Source organism: Juglans microcarpa x Juglans regia, chromosome 6D, assembly GCF_004785595.1.
Source record: "Juglans microcarpa x Juglans regia isolate MS1-56 chromosome 6D, Jm3101_v1.0, whole genome shotgun sequence".
NCBI classification, from domain to species: Eukaryota; Viridiplantae; Streptophyta; class Magnoliopsida; order Fagales; family Juglandaceae; genus Juglans; species Juglans microcarpa x Juglans regia.
In genome coordinates this window covers 34,743,807-34,761,520 of record NC_054604.1, presented here as the reverse complement: position 1 = coordinate 34,761,520, position 17,714 = coordinate 34,743,807, and the positions used below count along the sequence as shown (strand labels likewise).

At 33.3% G+C, this 17,714-nt stretch overlaps 2 protein-coding genes across 3 annotated transcripts; one reads left to right on the top strand and one right to left on the bottom strand.

Annotated features, from left to right (window-relative positions):
• Positions 1-200: 200 nt before the first annotated feature.
• Positions 201-4,730, bottom strand: LOC121234670 (proton pump-interactor 1-like). The gene is made up of 9 exons (XM_041130709.1): positions 4,587-4,730; positions 4,499-4,530; positions 3,358-3,766; positions 2,730-2,918; positions 2,429-2,608; positions 2,143-2,337; positions 1,492-1,590; positions 873-1,394; positions 201-772 (listed from the first exon to the last, which is right to left on the bottom strand). Exons 3-9 carry the CDS (start codon positions 3,730-3,732, stop codon positions 458-460), a joined length of 1,875 nt encoding a protein of 624 aa, XP_040986643.1. The 5' UTR covers positions 3,733-3,766; positions 4,499-4,530; positions 4,587-4,730; the 3' UTR covers positions 201-457.
• An 8,271-nt stretch (positions 4,731-13,001) lies between these two features.
• Positions 13,002-17,160, top strand: LOC121234085 (beta-glucuronosyltransferase GlcAT14B-like). 2 transcript variants are annotated; one of them, XM_041129902.1, is made up of 5 exons: positions 13,002-13,433; positions 14,184-14,923; positions 15,054-15,129; positions 15,230-15,345; positions 16,358-17,160. In XM_041129902.1, the coding sequence occupies exons 2-5, from the start codon at positions 14,350-14,352 to the stop codon at positions 16,855-16,857; spliced, it is 1,266 nt and encodes a 421-aa protein (XP_040985836.1). In that variant the 5' UTR covers positions 13,002-13,433; positions 14,184-14,349; the 3' UTR covers positions 16,858-17,160. The 2 variants fall into 2 exon arrangements, with proteins under 2 accessions (XP_040985836.1, XP_040985837.1); XM_041129903.1 differs by having other exon boundaries at positions 13,002-13,529.
• The last annotated feature ends 554 nt before the right edge of the window (positions 17,161-17,714 follow it).

The following is a 17,714-nucleotide window of genomic DNA, read 5'->3' as shown; positions in this document are numbered from 1 at the left end:
TCTTTTAGAAAAGTGAGTTTTTTCTCTTTTATTAAGGGGATTGCAAGTACGGTTCTAAAGGTAAACTTTCAATTTTCTTTTTCCAGGGTTATGGAATCATGCACACAGTAAAAACCTGTCACAACACCAGAGCATCAATTCTCACTTGGATAAGGTCAGACCCAAACAAAATAGAGCTTCAATGAAAGCAAGTTCATGGGTTCAAGAAAACATTCATGAAATTTGATCAAGAGTCAAAATTTGAAGAAAGTTCATACAGTCAAGCTAAATGTATGTAGCAGCTTCTCTCTTTCTGACTGAGCTACCAGCAACATTATGATTTAGTGTCCATCCCCTGAAAAGGGATGTAACGAACGGGAATAAACTTAATTCTTTAGGACTACGAACCTAGCAACTCACACGGGCACAAGCATAGAAACTGGTTCATGGCTCTTTCTACTTAGTTCCAAGTCGCCTTTTAGAAAAGATAGTAGTACCCAAGCACCAGCACCAGCAAGGCAAACACAGCAGCAGCAGGAGCAGCCCATATCCAGTAGTTAGTGGGCTTCTTACGTTTCAGGACTACTTTAGGAACAGAATCCGGTCCTTTTGATCTGTTCCGGGGTCTGATAGTATTCACCTTTGGAAACTTTTCCTTTCCCGGAACTGGAGCTTCAACGTTTTCATCTACCTTCTCTAGTTCTGCACCTTCTGACACTGCTTCCGCCAGTTCTTCAGGATCACTAGTAAGTGCGGAACCTGAGGCCTTTTTCTTTGCTTTCTTTTCACGCTCCTGAGATAAGTTAATTAGAGAAGATGTGTCAATTCTAAGCCCCACAACAAACAGAAATAGTAAACCAGAAATGATGAAAATACAGTAAGTTGATAATTTCCTTAAGCTTCTTTTCAGTTTCCTTCTGAATCCTAATAGCTCGTTTGGCTTCGGCTTTCTCCTGCAACTTCTTCTTCCTTTCCATGGCCAGTTTAGCTTTTGCCATTTCCTCTTCTCTTTTCATCTCCTTCGACTTTGCTGCATCAACTTCATTTTCCTTGGCAGGAGTGTCCTTTTGAATCTCTTCTAACCCAGAGGTCTCCTTGTCTTCTGCTTTCATAGGCTCCAAGGTGGATTTTGGGTGTGCTGCTTTAATTTTGGTTTCCTTCTGGGGCTTTTGGCTGAGCAAAGTATCCTTTGAAGGGGATTTGGAATCTTCCTTTACTTCTTTCAAACTAGCTTTTGCCACTGTCTCCCTTTCAGAGAATGTATGTTCTTCCAACACCACCAAAGGTTTCTCATCTGGGTTCCTCATCCGTCCATCCCTACTCAGTTGGCGACTATCTAATGAAGGTAAAATTCTTTTCTCATAATCATCCCTTAGAGCCTTGTCACTGCTCCAGCGAGACATAAAACTTTCGACCTAATGCAGAATAGATCAATACAAGACATTAGAGTACAAATCTAGGATCAACTTCAAGTGATGTTCTTGACAAGTGAACAACACTAACTGAACCAACCTCTAAATGTGAAAGTTCCTCAAGAGCGTTAATATCTTTCTTTGCAGCAAGCTCCCGTGCTTTGTTCAAGACTGTACGGCTTTGGTAAAAGTAGGCATTCTGAAATATGAGATAATATGAGTTTAAAATTGAATGCAAAATTACTGACTACATTAGAAACCTAAACTTAACATAATCATTGTCAAGAAAGCTAGAAAGCTAAAGAAGATGACTCCACATTTCTATACGACAAGGACCAAAACAGAACGATTATCACTATCTGGCCATTGAACTGTTCGTCTTTAACAACTTCAAAATACTTATAAACAAGTCATGTTACAGAACACACGACCAAAAAAGTTGTGAGATGATGCTTTTTGTACGAGTAAGCAGTGTGCACGTCGTGATCCAAATGCTTTTTTCTTTTCTTGCATACAGAACCAAATTTATGTTAGCTGAGAGCTTTAACATATTCAATATCACTGTGTATGCACATTTGCCAAAAATTTAGGACCCCAGATCAAACTAGTTAACTTTCCTAATTGGACCAAGGAGACTTCAGATATTTTAAGGATGTGTACAACAGTAAGCATGGTCCTCTTTAGGTCCACACACATTAGGGCGCGAAAACAAAGAAGGATCTACAAGCATTGCATCAAGGTACAAACCTACCCCCTCATCACGCTGTTTTCTGAGTTGATGAAAGCTTTCATACGCTTTGTCCCTCTTTTGGGAGACAACCTTTAGTTCCTCCGTTAAAGAATTAATGTCATTGTCTATTGCCCTTAGTGCATCGTCAAGTTGCTTAATTTTGGCCTGAAGTGCTTGTTTCTCCTTTCTTACTCCATCCAAATCACCACCTATAAGCTACAAAGAAATGTATAGTTTTACATATAGTTAGTACAAATTAGTATTGGATAAGCTCCAAAACACACAATTCCAACTAGCATTGCCTTACTTTAACCTGGTCTTGAATGGCTTCTCTCTGACCCAATGAATCCTGAATCTTTGCTCTCATAGCAGCATTAGCAATAACTTTTTCCCTTGTCGCCTCAAGATGTTTGATCTCTCTAAGGAGTTGTTTTTCCTCAGTCAATGGAATGCTTTCGTGTTGTATGCGGTACTTCAAACTATGGATCTGACTCCACAAATCAACAGTCAGAAAATAAGAGAATAGAAGGCATCAAGGAACACTATAGCTCAAGAATAAACTGGTAAATTCAACATCTTACAAAACATGGGAAGAAAATAAAACATACAACATCATTAAGCTCTTCCTCAGATGAACATAAACCACCACCTCGACCACCCGTGTTTGCATTGCGCAGCTTGCCAAGAGCCTGTTGCAGAGGCTCGATCTCCTTTCTTTTCTCATCCAAGATTGTCCTGAACTGCCGGTTGTCATCTTTCAAAGCTCTAACCTGAGAAATCAACTCTGCTCGATCCGACTGCAGAAAAATAAATAGAACAGAAAAATTGTTGCAAAATAACTTTGAGAAGGTCATAAATCAATTAGTTCTTTAAATAAGTAGTCCAAACACAGCTTCAATTCAATGTGTTACACTAATTGGAAGTTCAAGAATATTGTCTCTGAAAATCATTCTCGAGATCTCCTCTTTCCAATTATCTTTTCTTTAATATCTAAGTATCACCTATTTCCAATTATCTCTTGTAGCAAGATAGTTAATCTGATATGGGTGTCTGTTTTTAAGGCCCCAATTCTGGGGTTCTAAATCTATTGGCTTTCAAAGCTTTGGAACAATATTCCAACCAGAAATAGTTCCTCAAGAAATGAAATGTAATACTAACAGAATACTAATATCTATAGCCCAAATATACTAATGAGGTCACAGTATAAAATTATCGTTATGGAGTACTCTAACCTACCCTCTTTGCCTTTAGTGCTTCAGTGATCTGAAATCGGGCTTGATTTTTCTTCTGAATCTCTTTATCAGCCTGATCAACTTTGGCTTTTATTTTTGGGTCATCATATGGTCTGTACCTGACAAAATAGAAAGAATGGATCTGCTTAGGTGCAGGCCACTCGTCAACTGCATCCTTTGGGAAGTTGGCGTCAGAAACGTCATTTCCTTCTCCTTTAACTGGTTCATCTCCATGCGAACCAAATTTTATGGGATGGTTGAGACCAGGCTCTTGATCCAATTTGCCATTATCCTTTACAGGCAAAACAGTAATGTCTCCTTCAGTTACAGTCTCCACTGGTCCTTGGACCATCTCAAACCCCTCAAACTCAACAGCCATGGCTCACCACAGAAATAGCCTCAAAACCACAGACCTGATGGAAATGACAAGGACAAAGCACGTGAAAAATAGGAACACTCATTTACTTAATAAATTAGACCATTCCAAATTTATATGCTATGCAGATTTTCTTATTAAATTCGTCAAAATGCTTAGCAGCACGTGCATTCACCACTGGAAACGATTGTAAGAATAATAAGCTAAACACAAAGAAAAAAGAAAAACAAGATCGAAAATTTTCACGTTTTCAACAGAGATCTTTAAATCTGGAACACCCAAAAGAAAAAGGTGCAAAGTACTAGATCGAAAGCCAGCCGTTATTCCCAGTACATGGGCATCCAAAAGCTTCAACGACCATCCAAACAACATAAGAAGGAGAACCAGACGAAAAGCAATTAAACACCCAAAGAGGAATATGATATACGTACATGCATGTTACATCCAATCAGCCCTTTACAGAAGAAGTGTTCATTGATGAAACAAATTTAAGGGGAAAAGAAACGGGAACAGAAAGGAACTGTAATCAGAAGGACGCGAACATTGAATAAGGACAAGCTTTATAAAGATCAAGCCTCGCACCAAACTAGCCAGGCATGCAAAAGCAAATCCCACAAAAATAATTAAGCAAACTCAGCAATATATGATACGAATGCAATCTCGTTACCCTCAATTATCAAGATCAATACAGATCAGCCAAGAAATGGAAAGAAAGCAAACACCAATATGATTAAGATTGAAAATGAGTAGAGGAATACAAGAGAAATACCTGGATAAAGATTACAAAGAAATGAAAAAGAGCAAAAGACTGGTTATTTACCTGGAATAAAAAGAAACTGAATCAGTGAAAGAGAGAGAGCGAGATGTGAAGGAGAAGATCCTATATTTGACAAAAAACAAAGGACGCCCAATTCTGAAGTTTGGGCAAAAAGAAAGAAAACGTAAAGGGTTTAGATCTCGTTTCCAATTCTTGTCGTCGACCCAATTTTTTTCTCTTTTTTATTTATTTATTTATTTATTTATTTTAAGGAATAAAAGTCTGAACTACCGTTGCCCTGGCAGCGGTTATAAATAGACTATCCGCTGTTGATTTTTTTTTTTGTTTTTAAATTTTAAAAATTAAATTATATCACCTCGATAATATCTGAGATAAAAGTCATAAAATAATATTTCATACCCAATATCTCATTTCACAACTTTTCTTTATAATTATAAATAATTATATATATATATATTAATTCTTATATTCTCCTTAAATCAAAATGACTTTTTATCAATATTTGTCAAATATAATCACAGTAAAAGGTGATAAAAAACTGAAAGAATTTTTTTTATTATTATTAATGGTTGTCCGGAAGGATTATAAAAGGGTGACAGGTACCGTGATCCTTAATATGACATATTTTATAATTAAAAAATATTTATAGTTCAATATGCTAAATAAAGTAAAATTATATAATTCTACTTATAGGCCTGAAAATTATTAATGCTTTTGTATTATACATATTCCCCAAAATAACAATTTCACCATTTTGTAAATAGAATTGAAAATTCAAAAACATCTGGTTGTAAGTGAATTTGTACATTAATATATGCATTAATTTTGAAGCGAAAAAGTAAACTTTAATAGAAGTGCTTTTTTTTTTTTAATTAATATCTTACTTTATGTCAACATTAATATAGCTCGCAAATCCGGTTGTACATATGAGAGATTTTTTTGGAATGTACAGCGATGACGCTCTTGTCTCTGTCTGTCATTTGCTGCCCTTGTGATTGGCAATATCAACATCCTCGTAAACAAGCACGTGTTCTATTCAGCGTCGGATCGGGACACGTTAGCTCGATGATCACGAGAGTACCTGATAAGATTGGAAGGGTAACATTCTAAAAGTACAAGACTACCCCTCCTGCGTTAAGGAAATTACAAATCGAAAAATTATTGAGACGAGTTCCATATCTAATCTGCAATGTGAACTCCGTGGTTTTCTGGTGGGACACAGTCTGCTAGTTTTTTTGACATCTCCATACATGCTGCCAATTGTAGTCAAAGTTGCCCCCCCTAAAAAGAAAAATTAAAAAAATAATTTTTATTTTATTTTATTGAATATTATTTATTGATTCACTTTTTACTTTCGAAAATAAAAACCGTTGTCGACAACAATCACAAGATGGCGATCACCCCGAATTACCCCTTTCCCGGTAGATGGAGACTTTCAACAATCATGATGTCATGTCACATGAATACATAAAGAAAAACACTATTACGTTCTCTCTTCTTTTATTTTGAACATTTATTTATTTATTTTATTAATTAAAAAAGTGATGGTTAGTATATTAATTTTTTTTATTTTTAAAAAATACTTACATATATTAAAAATATAAAAAATAAAAACGATGAATTTTACATAGACAGCACGCCTAGCAGTCGGTGGTAGCCTAACATCACTCATACATAAATTGAGTCATACAACATTTATTATTATCCGTATAAATATTTCAAATAATATTAAGTGAATAATAAATCTGATATCAGTTTCATATGTCCCTTCCACTTGATGGAATCTTTTTTCTTCTAAATTAAACTATCATTATTATAATAATTTAATGTGATTTTATAATTAAAAAAAAATTGACATCCTCTATTTTCCTTTTAAAATTTAAATAATTATGATAAAAATTAGATAAAAAATGGGAAGAAATTGTAATTCTCACAGAATATACAGATAGCAAACAAAGTGAATGAATTGAACCCATCACATCCACTCCTAAATTTTGGGTCCTAATTAAAGGCATTCTTAAATTTACGAGTCCTACCAACTTTGTACTTTCCGCAAGGGTAGCCATTCGCTATACGTATTGTTGCCTAAAGCAAACCATTCAATTCGACAATTAACAACATTCAGAGGTAGTTACGATAATGTTGTTTTGTTAAAATATTTCTTTTTTTGGGTCTGGATGTCGTTGAACTTGCACAAGACTAAACTGTAACTCAGGGGAGTTGGGCCCAATAAATCGAGTCCAGATCTAAATTAAGACTGCTGCTCTATCTAATGCCTTCTTTTTGGTTTAGACTTTAGAGGGCCATCCACGAAGATGGCAGCGGAAAAGACGGTAGCTCATCGCATTCTTCTTTTTGGCACGCTAGAGCATTTGGTAATGGTCTAGCTAAATATCAATGTAAATCTAAATTTTAGTTAGATGTAAGAAAAATTTTTTACATTAGACTAACCAATGGTCCAAAGTTTAAGACTTGAGCTACAGTAAATCTTAAGTCCTCTCCAAACATGGCTAGCTACTATTCACAATAGAAAGTAATATTTTATTATTTCATCACTTCGCTCTCTCTTTGAATGGTAAAACATGCATGGCATGCACATTATTTATTCTACTGATTGAGAATATTAATAGAGTAGACACATTATTTCTACAAAGCATGAAGATCTAGGAAATATATCAATTGTATTTGCAAAAAATAAAATAAATATATATAATATTATTTTATTATTTTAACTTTATAACGGCTTGTCTAATATGGACTCACCTAGTCAAAAGTTGATATTATAGCCAAAAGTTAAGATTCTATCTAAACTTTAGACTTAACAATGGTTAAACCATTGCCAGTGCTTTTATGAGCTTTAGGGCTGTACAATAAATCGTAAAATCGATTTAGACCGTCTCAGACCGGCCGCCAGAGCTCGAAACTAGCCAAAACTGGAGTAGAACCGGTCGGCCAGCAGTTGAATTTGGCCAAAACCAATGTCCAACAATTTGGTCCCAATTTGAGCCTGAATCTGACTGCTGAACCAATCAATCCTTGAAATGTTTTTTTTTTTTTTAAATTATAAATATATGAAATGAAGTCGTTTCACTTAAGTATTTGGAAAAACAAGGTTGTTCTCGGACTTAGTGTTTGAAAAAAATATAAAGAAAACGGTACCGTTTAACTTAAGTATCATTTCCCTTTAGGGTTTGAATACGCACACTCACATTTCTACTTTCTCATTTCTCCTATCTGATTTCACACCAGTTTACAACACCCTGTATCTCCCTCTCTCATGGTGCACTTTATCGCAATCACCTTTGTTGCCATCTCTCTGTCAAATCACACCTCACGGCGTCATCTCTCTCAAATCACAGTCACCTAAGTCGCTACCGAAGATGCTAACAAACCAACTAGAGTTACGCCGAGATCGATGTAGATGATTTTCTCCCCATTCACTGGCTGGTTTGAGTCGAGCTTCACACCATTTTAAGATATTGGTATTGTTTCAATTTTGAACCGAAAATGAACGTTCAATTTACAACCTCAATGAACAGCTCTGGTGCTCAATTTTGAGCCTTAGGTGTGGCCAAATCATTACAAGTAATATTAGAAATAGTTATAAGCTATGTAAGCGTCATATACTATATAGCTCATAACTATTTATGAAAAAGTGTATTTATTTAAAAAGTTAAATTTTTTTATATCGATTTCATATTTATTTTTTTAAAATAAAATATATGCGATACTTACGTATTTTGTGATTACAAATATTATTTCTTGATAAATAGATGGAATGATCCGGCGGCAATCCGGTAACACAAGTAATCTTATGGCTGACAACAAAGACTCATCTGCATGGGGCTTAATTCTATTCCGATCCCCATCCTAATTGGAAAAAGATATGACTGGTCCATCGTCCATACTCTACCATGCAACTTTGTGGGCCAACTTGACATGATGGGCGCCACACTCCCCAAGATTGAGCAATGAGATCCTTCCAATATTATCTGAAGAGATGATACCAATCTATGTAATATGATGCACTTTAATTATTGTTTTTTCTAAATACGATGAAATTGATAAGTGAAATTAATTATTTTCATTAAATTATTAAAATATTGTTGATAAAAATAAGTTGGATATTTTACCGATAATTAAAATATCTCATTTTGTTTAATCCCAAATGAGTAAAAAGAATTTCAAATATTATAAAAAATAAAAAGGTCAGTCCGTCATTACCAATATTATTTTTGGCATTCATTTCATTAAGTGTAATACTTGATACAATCCTATAGTATTATGCAAGTACAATACACTCTCTTTGAAAAATAGTAATATCTATCATTAAAAAAATAATTTTTTTCATATACATTTTAAATTTATCTATTTTTTAAAAAATATTTCAAAATAAATATATAGAACTTGCGCGTCCTAATACTTCAAATATTATTTATCTTTCGTTAAAGATAAACATGGTGATGTTCAGAACACGTAAGACTTCACTATAAATTTTATTAAAATAATTAAAAAAAAAAAAAGAAGTTTAACTTGCCAATATCATGCTTTACATGTCTATCTTATTAAGCCTAGTTTTTATTAAAATGGGATGGTACGCATGACTGACTCATCACGCAAATGTCCCCAACAGCTAACTAGAATAATAAACTCGACCCATCACGAGTTTAATAGAGTCGAATCTCTAATAAATTTCGGACCTACTTTTTCCCTCTTTCTTTCTAATTGAAGTCGACGCAAATTAAATTATTGTATTTTTGTCCAATGAAAGGGACCCACGCGTAGCTTTTTATAAATATCTCAATTGGTCAATTCAGATCATCACAAAATCAATTCTGTTCAAGAAAATGATAGGTTGCAATATTTTTTATAATTTTTATATAATTATATAAAAATTATAATAAAAAAATTGTATCTGTATCATTACTCGTCTATTAAACATCTGACTTTTATGGTCTAAAAGTAAGAGAAAATAATGGTTTCGTAAATATACTGTTCAAATATAACTTTTATGTAAATTTAAATGCTCAATAAATAATATAAAAAATATCATCATTCTATTTTAATTTATTTAAGTTTATCTTCTATAAAAATAATATATAAATTTAAGTTTATCTTCTATAAAAATAATATATAATTTAAGAACGATAAAATAAAATATAACATTTTATTTAATAAAATACAAATAAGATAAAATTATAATTTATAGCATTTCTCTAAATAACGAAAGGCTGGTCCAAATCCGGGATGATTCGGTAATACATGACGTCACCATCTGAGAGAATCTTTCGGCCTCCCTGCCTAACTGCACGATAATTCAAGGGCTCTTAATGAAAAATTAATTGGACGCGGTTTTACGACTCGGTGAAATTGAATCAACTGTTTATTTACATACTCAACAATTCTTTATTTTGATAAGCAAAAATAAATTTGTCATTCTTTTTTTTATCATTATTACATCATTTCATGATTTAATATTAAATAATAGATTCACAAGTAAATTATAATAAATAATTTTTAATCATCTAATGATACATCGTGAAATAATGAAAAGATGTTGAGAATTAAAATGTTGAGTAGCATTATTCTTTTCATAAATACTCTCAAATACTCATCTATATATCCTAGCAATGCTACACACTATTTTTTTTTATTATAATTCATTTAGAATTTTATTATGCGATATTAGATAATTGAAAATTATTTATTATGTTTAATTTAGATCAATAATTTAATAATATATTAAAGAATGTTGAGAAAATGATGATAAAATAGATGGTAAAATTCAAAATGATATATATATAATTTAAAATATATAAATTCCAAACATATCTTTTATTTTTTATTTTAAAAAAAAAGACTCCGTTATGAAAATTGTGAAAAATTTACATTTTTTTTATAGGACTCATTTTTTTATAAAAAAAATATCTGTAAAGTTTATGCGAAATTTATCCCTAACCCTATTTATATATTTTTTTAATATTTAATAATTGCATCCAATTATCGGGAATCAAGCGTGGCAAATTGGCAATTATTGGTATCGAGTCAAGTCAGTATTTAGAATTGTATAAAATCTGAATCAATGTTATAATTTATAAATGTTGTTTACTTTTATTTTCGAAATTCATTTGAATATTTTAATACCTCAATTAATTATTTATATATATATATATATATAAATAAATAAAAAGACGCGTAGACGTTTTGACCAGGGAAAGCTGGAGGGGCTACTAGATGATGGCCAGTGGCCACAAGGACAGGTACTTCCCTCCAAGCCTCGATGCTTTGACTAATTATGATGGATGATAAAAGCTAATAAAAACAAAAATACTTAATGCCACGTAGGATTAATGTTTAAACTATTGCGTAAATTGAGTGGTGAGTAGTGATTTAGATTCGTAAACGAGTTAAAATGAATTTAGATGATTTATAAATAATAAAATAAAAATTAAATTATTTATGATATTTTATGTGAAAATTTGAAAAAGTTATAATGATAAGATGAGATGAGTTGAAATGAGTTTTGAGTTCAAACGATACTATCATTAAAAAATTATTCTTATCAGTCATTATTCATCACTCCATATCACATATTTTATAAAAAACACTCATATATCCTATGAAAAATATTATCATATTCTATAAAAAAATTATAAATATTAGATATAAAAGTAAATAATAACTAATATATAACAAATCTTATGGCATTTCTCTGATTGTATACGTGGATTCACAAATGGGAAAGCCACTTGGATATAAATTCTGTTCATTAAAGTACGAGACTATGAACAACATACTATTTTTTATTTTTTTAAGGTTATATAATTTCAGCATTTTAATATAAAAAAAAAAGTTAGCAATATTTGTCTATAAAAAATAAAAAAAGAATATTGCCAAAACGTGATTTGACTGTTGTACCACGAATCACACGTTAAGGTGTATCTTTATTTTATTCCCAACAGCATAGTTTTTGTCTCCATAAAATAAATAAATAAAACAAATTGTGGCGATGATGATCATACAATATTGGTTATTTCATGCTTCATCGATTGGAAGTGCACATCAGATAGCTCAGTCTCATCATGGAATGAATCATATTGCGTATTTGGACATTTTAGCTAAGACATACCAATTTTTAATTGTATAAAAAAAAATACAATTCGGTCGGTATCTAAAGTACATAAATTTTAAATTTTATAAATCGAATATTATCATTTAAGTGATGTGAATAATATGCTTTACATACTGGCTTGAGAATAAAATAATTTTTTATTTTACTCGACAAATAATTATATTTAAATACATTTACATTATTAAGACTAAACACAAACCCCACCTTAAAAGAAAAAAAAAAATTTGGATTACATACTCACTATTTTCATTATGACTCTTGACTAATATTGAAATCTCCCCTTTTTTTTTCAAGATATTGGCGTAGTTTGAAAAATACTTTTGACATTTTCTGATTACTCTTTTGATATTTATCAAATTAATGAGAAGTGATAGTTCTACATAAATATTTTTTAAAAATATATTTACACAATGATATATTTTGATGTGATTAATTTTATCTATTTTATAATAAAAATTAATTTATAAAATATATCAACGTTTCAAATTATAAATTTACATAAAATCCTTATGTTAACAACTATATATTTCTCTAAATAAAAATAGAAGAACGGACAATCCAATTCACCTGAAATCTCATAGGGAATCCAATAAAACACTAATGGAATCTGATAATTTTATATTTCCTTTGGATTTATGCTACCAAAAAAAAAAAAGTGGCAACATTCCAGGGTTTTTTTTTTTAAGTAATGCTACATGTAGTCATGTAGTGCGTAAGTACCGTACAATCACTTTGAAAAAAAATTTAGAGATATTATTAAAAAATTAATTTTTTTTTATGAGGGTCTCATATTTAATTACTTTTTTCAAATTGATTACACGGTGCTTACGTATTCACGACTGTAATTATTATTTTTTTTTTCTATTATTTTAATGTGCTTGGAAAGGTGGGGATAACAAACGGGTCATTTTGATAAGAACAAGTAACGCAAATAGATTATAATTTTGATATGTTAAAAATTATGAAATTTAAATTTTAAAAAATTGATAAAATTAATATTATACGTAAAACTATAAGTAAAATTATAAATACATCTAGCATTGCTATTTGATCAAAACTCCAATTACCCTCCAGCCCCTTTGAATATGTACCACAACCATTAACCTATCTTGATGTTGCTTCTACTTCTTGTAGGTGCATGTATCCATCTATATCGATTGATAGCTAAATTTTAACAAAAAAAAAATCAAACAATATTTGCAAAAAGAAAAAAAAAAAAAAAAGGAAAAAGAGAGAGACCCTAACCCAGTACTCCATATTGTCCTTTAGTCCAAGACATTTTTATACAACGTTTTATATCCATAATCCAAATACCCACTTTATCTTTGCAGAAATGGCAATTTAACGGGAACTTTTAATGAAGAGAAGTCGGTTGATGTTCGGTTTTTTAAGTGTTCAATGCATATTCTTGTGATTCCAAGTTTTGTATTTGTTTCCAGAAATAAGAGTCCGACATCATCTCCAATACTGTTATCTGTCATGTTATTTTTCTCCAAAAACTCGGCTCACTCAGAGAGAGAGAGAGAGAGAGGGAGAGAGAGAGTCCTTAAGCCTTGCAAGCCGCGAACAAAGCGAACGACTTCTCTGATTTCTTTCACACGCAAACACGTCCTGTTTATAACTCAAACATAAAGGAAGAATCTTTTTTTTTATTTTAATAAAGAGGTCTACAATTTACAAATGTCTTTCTCTCTCTAAATCTTTCAATTTTTTTTTTTTCCTAGTAGTTTATTCTATCTCCGTCCCTATCTTCTTTAACGTGCACAAACTGTGTGTTTTGCGCATACAAAACAGGTTCGGCTTCCCACATCACGAGCTCTTTCTCTCCGTCTGTATTTTTGTCTGCCGCTCTTTCCTTGATTGCGTTGTGTTATTGTTATGTGTGCTGTTGTAAGTTATATCGGGTTACTTTACTTTTTCTGATATGCAGTTTCTGGGACCATTGATTTTCGTTTCCTAGCTTCGTGCTCAGCTGCGTTGTTTTGTGATATCGTATAATTTCGTATCATATACTGTGGCTCTTCTGATTGAATGATCTGAAGCTGGAATTTCTGATCTGGGTTTTGTGTCATTTGCATTATTTTTGGCCCACTTGTTGTCCAGATGATTATTTTGCTCATATTATGCAATAAAATTTATTTTTTTAACTTATTTGAAAATTCTCGTGTTGGATATGGCATTCTATTGGGGTTCCCCCCCCCCCCCCCCTCCCTCTCTCTAAAAAAAGAGGTTTTATTTTTCAAAGATTATTCCAAGATTTGACATAGTTTCGCTACTATCTGTGTCATCAATGTATTTGTCTAGAAATTGTATAGCTGTTAGATTATTAACGGCAAAGATTTTTGGAATTGTTTATTTTCCTATTGTCGATTTTCTTGATGCACCCTACCTGTCTCTTCTGTCATGTTTTTCCACCTCCCGTTCTCTATCTCGTTGGTTATTCATTGATTTTTTATAATTGCTTTTTGGTTATTGGTTCCAATTCTTGAGTTAGCTTCAATCTCTTGTTTTACCGGGGTTTAATTTTTGGTTTTGATTCAACAGCTATAGTTATATGTCAAAATTTTGGAGTCTTTTTGAAGAAGGTGTTGATCCAAGTTCAAAGGCTTGATCAATTGGTCGTTCGTTACTCTGTTCTGTTATGTATTGGGCGAGCAAGGAAATTTGGAATGCAGAATTTATTGATTGGAACCCATGATAAGGCTTGCTAATGGGGTCCCTAAACATGGAGAAGAAATGGTTATTTCCGCTCATCATAAGCTCTCTAATATGCATATTCCTTATGGCCACTACCTTCAACATGGGTCTTGTTTTCTCACTGCACACAATTAATTCGATCTTTTCAATTTTTCCTTCTCGCTTGGCTACAAATCAAAAGAGCCCAGTTTTTGCCGAATCAAGAGTTTCACAATCTCCACCCCCTCCTACCGGCCCAAAGATTCCTCGATTCGCTTATTTGGTTTCTGGGTCAAAAGGTGATTTGGAAAAGCTTTGGAGAACTCTTCACGCACTTTACCATCCACGAAACCAATATGTTGTTCATTTGGATCTTGAGGCGCCGGCAGAGGAGAGGTTGGAGCTAGCCTCCCGAGTGGAGAAAGAACCGATTTTTGCTAAGGTTGGGAATGTTTACATGATTACCAAAGCTAATATGGTCACTTATAGAGGACCCACCATGGTAGCTAATACTCTTCATGCTTGTGCCATTCTTCTCAAAAGGAGTAAGGATTGGGATTGGTTTATCAACCTCAGTGCTTCCGATTATCCTCTCGTGACTCAGGATGGTTAGTTCATACCATTGAACTAGTGACAAGATTATGTTGGTGTTATTATTGGCATTGCTGCTGCTACTGTTTATCTTTTATGTGATAGATGCAAATTCTTTTGTTAAACTGTTTAGTTAATTTTATGTAGATCTTCTATACACATTTTCGCCTTTAGATCGAAACCTGAATTTCATTGAGCACACGAGCCAGCTAGGATGGAAGGAGTGAGTTCTCTCTCTCTCTCTCTCTCTCTCTAACATCATATCAAACAATAGAACCTTCACAGATATCCCAAATTCCTCAATACTTGATTGCGGTTTGCAGGGATAAGCGCGCAATGCCTTTGATGATAGACCCTGGCTTATACTCGTCAACCAAATCAGATATCTTCTGGGTCAATCCCGGAAGAACTTTGCCAACGGCTTTTAAGTTATTTACAGGCGAGATATCTTTGTCAAATATAATTGTTTATCCTTTTGGTATCCTATATGATTGTTCATTGACATGTCTTTACAAACACATGTTTGAAATTTTATTGAGGACAGAACCAATAAAATAGTGCATATCAGAATTGAGTCAAATGTGCCTAATTTTACTGGATTTGTTGCTTTTAAATTTTCTGTCAATCTACAAGACTTCTGAAAGTAGATTCATTTCTGCTAGCAACTAGAATTTTTTTAGTGCTTTCGGGAGGAGTTTGTCTACAAATAAAAAACGTCAGACTGAAAATGCATCTCGTTTCTAGTTCAGTTAGTTCTTAGTTTTTACATCTGTAGCATCTATTTTTTACGAATCCCAAAAGGCAGGGATTTTAAGAGTGTATGTTTCTATTAGTTGAATCCAAACATTGTGATGAGGGTAACCTGAAAGCTTCTCATATTCTTTTCAAACAATTTATCAATCAGCTGTATATTGCTTGGTTCTAGTTGTGTGCAAGTATGCCTAGGTTCCCTAATATAAGCTGATGCCTGGTGGGACGTCCTATTCGTCTCTTTAACAAACCAACCATGTCAATCCCAATCAGCTATAGTGTCAGCTTCACAACTGTCCTTATGTTTCTGCTTGCAACTATTGCTATGCTGAAAACAAAATTTAAGTCGGGATACCGTAAGATGCTAGTCCCTCCTGCAGTGGACTCTAGCGATACACCCGGAATAGCAACTCTATGACACTGAGTGTTCTAAACATCTGCATTCATTTAAATTTCAGCCACCTTGACGTTTGGTTTATCCTTCAATATTGGAGCAATATTTAAGATCTTAGCGTTTCCATTGTGGGTAGGTACTGCATCACGGCATGCATCCTCTTTAGCTCCCTTGTCCCTAAAATAATGAAACCATGGAAAGAATCTGCCTCAACCTATTTTGACAATCATTTTTCGTCCTCTTTTGTCTAGTTTATTTTCTGAAACTAGTTGTGTAACGTTAGATAACATCAATTTTTGTTGCACAGGTTCGGCATGGATGGTTCTGTCACGTTCATTTGTAGAGTATTGTGTCTGGGGTTGGGATAATTTACCAAGGACCCTTCTCATGTACTACACAAATTTCGTCTCCTCCCCTGAGGGCTACTTTCAGACTGTCATATGCAACGTTCCTGAGTTTGCTAAGACTGCAGTCAACCATGACTTGCACTATATTTCTTGGGACAACCCCCCCAAACAACATCCTCACACCCTTTCCCTTATTGACACCGACAAGATTATTGGTAGCAGTGCGCCATTTGCTCGAAAATTCAAACAAGATGACCCGGTGTTGGATAAGATTGATAAGGATTTACTAAGGCGGAAGAATGGGAGCTTCACCCCTGGTGGTTGGTGCTCTGGCAGCTCCAAATGTTCCAAGGTAGGGAACCCAAACAAGCTGAAACCAGGCCCAGGAGCTCAAAGGCTTCGCCGCCTCATAGCTAGGCTTGTATTGACTGCTAATATGGGCCAAAATCAGTGTAAATAGGATTTTTTGGAACGTGAAAGATTCTAAAGAGGAAACAAATAATAATAATTAGAAAGATCTATCTACAAGCCAAACGAAAGTAAATGAAAATTTCCACCGGGACGAAGAATTTAATGCTGTTGATGCAGCCAAGACCTCATTCTTGTTAGTCTTGAAGGCATGTTAGCGTAGGTATAAGCATAGCAATAAATTGTTGCCCGGATCATTCAAAGTTGGCTCTTACTCATTCTTCTTCTGTTAGCTTCTGATTAGGTTGAACTGTTCACATATACACTATGATTATTTTTTCTGCAGTGTTTTTCCTCTTCTTCTCTATGATTTTTCCAATCTCATGGCTTATGATATTTCAGATCATCTGGTTTTACAGACTCCAGAACTTTTGGATTTGTAATTTTCATCTGGTAATGTTGATGTTTTTTACTCCATTGGTTACTCCATAAAGACAACCATTCTGAAAGCTCAAATTAAACATATTGAATGCACAGAGATTACATCTGGTATGTGCCCTTGTGCTGCAATAATCTTAATTCCCCATCAACACTATATATATATAGATATTCACTGTACATACGTACACTATGTGAATGTAAATCAATGGAGGGTACTTTCTGAAATTAGGAACTAAATAATAAGTGGAGCTGCACAAACAAATGCTTCGTCAGGTTGATCTTTCCCCCCTAATATGACAAGATCTTGACAGGTTAACCTTGAAAGAGTTTGGAGATCTGTTTGCCAGCAATCCATAAGAATTCTTACTCGCACGGTTCATGAGGGTGCCAGAATCGTTATACTAATGAACATTGTATTAAACTTTGATGCAGAACATGCAAAGGTTTCTATTACCAAAGACATGGCTT

Excerpts from the sequence above, each read along its gene's own strand:
- LOC121234085 (XM_041129902.1), top strand. The coding sequence starts at position 14,350 with ATGGGGTCCCTAAACATGGAGAAGAAATGGTTATTTCCGCTCATCATA. Across the intron at positions 14,924-15,053 it reads TCCTCTCGTGACTCAGGATG|ATCTTCTATACACATTTTCG; the intron begins GTTAGTTCATAC and ends AATTTTATGTAG. Across the intron at positions 15,130-15,229 it reads AGCCAGCTAGGATGGAAGGA|GGATAAGCGCGCAATGCCTT; the intron begins GTGAGTTCTCTC and ends TGCGGTTTGCAG.
- LOC121234670 (XM_041130709.1), bottom strand. The coding sequence starts at position 3,732 with ATGGCTGTTGAGTTTGAGGGGTTTGAGATGGTCCAAGGACCAGTGGAG. Across the intron at positions 2,338-2,428 it reads CCATTCAAGACCAGGTTAAA|CTTATAGGTGGTGATTTGGA; the intron begins GTAAGGCAATGC and ends ATTTCTTTGTAG. Across the intron at positions 773-872 it reads AAACTGAAAAGAAGCTTAAG|GAGCGTGAAAAGAAAGCAAA; the intron begins GAAATTATCAAC and ends AACTTATCTCAG.